At 47.0% G+C, this 1,470-nt stretch overlaps 1 protein-coding gene across 1 annotated transcript; it reads left to right on the plus strand.

The window, feature by feature from the left end:
- The first annotated feature begins 555 nt into the window (after positions 1–555).
- LOC138879149 (uncharacterized) lies at positions 556–1,065 on the plus strand. Its single transcript, XM_070158738.1, has one exon. The coding sequence runs from the start codon at positions 556–558 to the stop codon at positions 1,063–1,065; it is 510 nt and encodes a 169-aa protein (XP_070014839.1).
- Positions 1,066–1,470: the final 405 nt, after the last annotated feature.

The raw sequence follows: 1,470 nt of genomic DNA on the forward strand, positions 1-1,470 counted from the left end.
TCATTCAGCTCTTCCAGCCACTAGTGTTGTTCAAGCTCCTTCTAGGCCCTAGGAGCCTTATAATGCACCGCTAGTATCTAGTGTGCCTCCTGCATAGGGTGTTCCCAGCGGCCCATCCAGCAGACCTGGCCCTAGCTAGCCATAGCAGCCATGCCCTCCCAATCTTGTTTTGAGTGTGGAGACACTCGCCATATGGTGAGGGATTGCCCCAGACTTAGGAGGGGTGCACCTCCACAGACTTCTCAGCCACAACGTACTCCACCGGGTCCTCAGGCTATGATTACAGAACCAACTACCACTCCACCTGCTCAGCCAGCCCGAGGTGGAGGTAGGGGAGGAAGAGGTCTCCCTAGAGGGGGAGGCTAGGCCAGATACTATGCTCTCCCTGCTTGTACAGAGGCAGTTGCTTCTAATTCCACTATTACATGTATTGTCCCGATCTGTCATAGAGATGCGTCGGTATTATTTGACCCAGGCTCTACATATTCCTATGTGTCCTGTTATTTTGTCCCGTATTTGGGCATGTCTCGGGATTTTTTGAGTTCCCTTATGTATATGTCTACTATTGTGGGAGATTCTCTTGTAGTGGATGTGTTTGATTGTCTTAGCGGTTTTGAGACCAGAGCCGATTTATTATTGCTCAGCATGGTAGACTTTGATGTTATATTGGGCATTGACTGGTTGTCACCCCATTACGCTATTCTTAATTGTCACACCAAGACCGTGAAACTGGCTATGCCAGGATTACCGCGACTAGAGTGGAGGGGTACCTTAGACTATACTCCTAGCAGAGTTATTTCATTTCTTAAAGCTCAACGAATGGTTGAGAAGGGGTGTGATGCGTATCTAGCTTATGTGAGAGATGTCTGTATTGATGCCCCTACAGTTGAGTCAGTTCCAATAGTGAGGGACTTCCTAAATGTGTTTCCACCTGATCTTCCGGACATGCCGCCCGATAGAGATATTGATTTTGCCATTGATTTATTGCTGGGCACTCAGCCCATCTCTATTCCTCCATATCGTATGGCTCCTTCAGAGTTGAAAGAGTTAAAGGAGCAGTTATAGAAGTTGCTTGATACAGGTTTCATCCAGCCCAGTGTGTCACCTTGGGGGGCTCTGGTACAGTTCATGAAAAAGAAGGACGGTTCTATGTGTATGTGCATTAATTATCGCCAGCTGAATAAAGTCACAGTGAAAAACAAGTATCCATTGCCTCGTATTAATGACTTGTTTGATCAGTTACAGGGTGCCAGGGTGTTTTCCAAGATTGACTTACGTTTAGGCTATTGCTAGGGTGTTTTCCAAGATTGACTTACGTTTAGGCTATCATCAGTTGAAGATTCGGGAGCCAGATATCCCGAAGACTGCTTTCAAGACTCGGTATGGCCACTACGAGTTCCTTGTGATGTCATTTGGGCTAACCAATGCCCTAGTAGCTTTATGCACTTGATGCACGGTGTGTTTCGGCCC

Source organism: Nicotiana sylvestris, chromosome 10, assembly GCF_000393655.2.
Source record: "Nicotiana sylvestris chromosome 10, ASM39365v2, whole genome shotgun sequence".
Lineage (NCBI taxonomy): Eukaryota > Viridiplantae > Streptophyta > Magnoliopsida > Solanales > Solanaceae > Nicotiana > Nicotiana sylvestris.

Excerpts from the sequence above, each read along its gene's own strand:
- LOC138879149 (XM_070158738.1), top strand. The coding sequence starts at position 556 with ATGTCTACTATTGTGGGAGATTCTCTTGTAGTGGATGTGTTTGATTGT.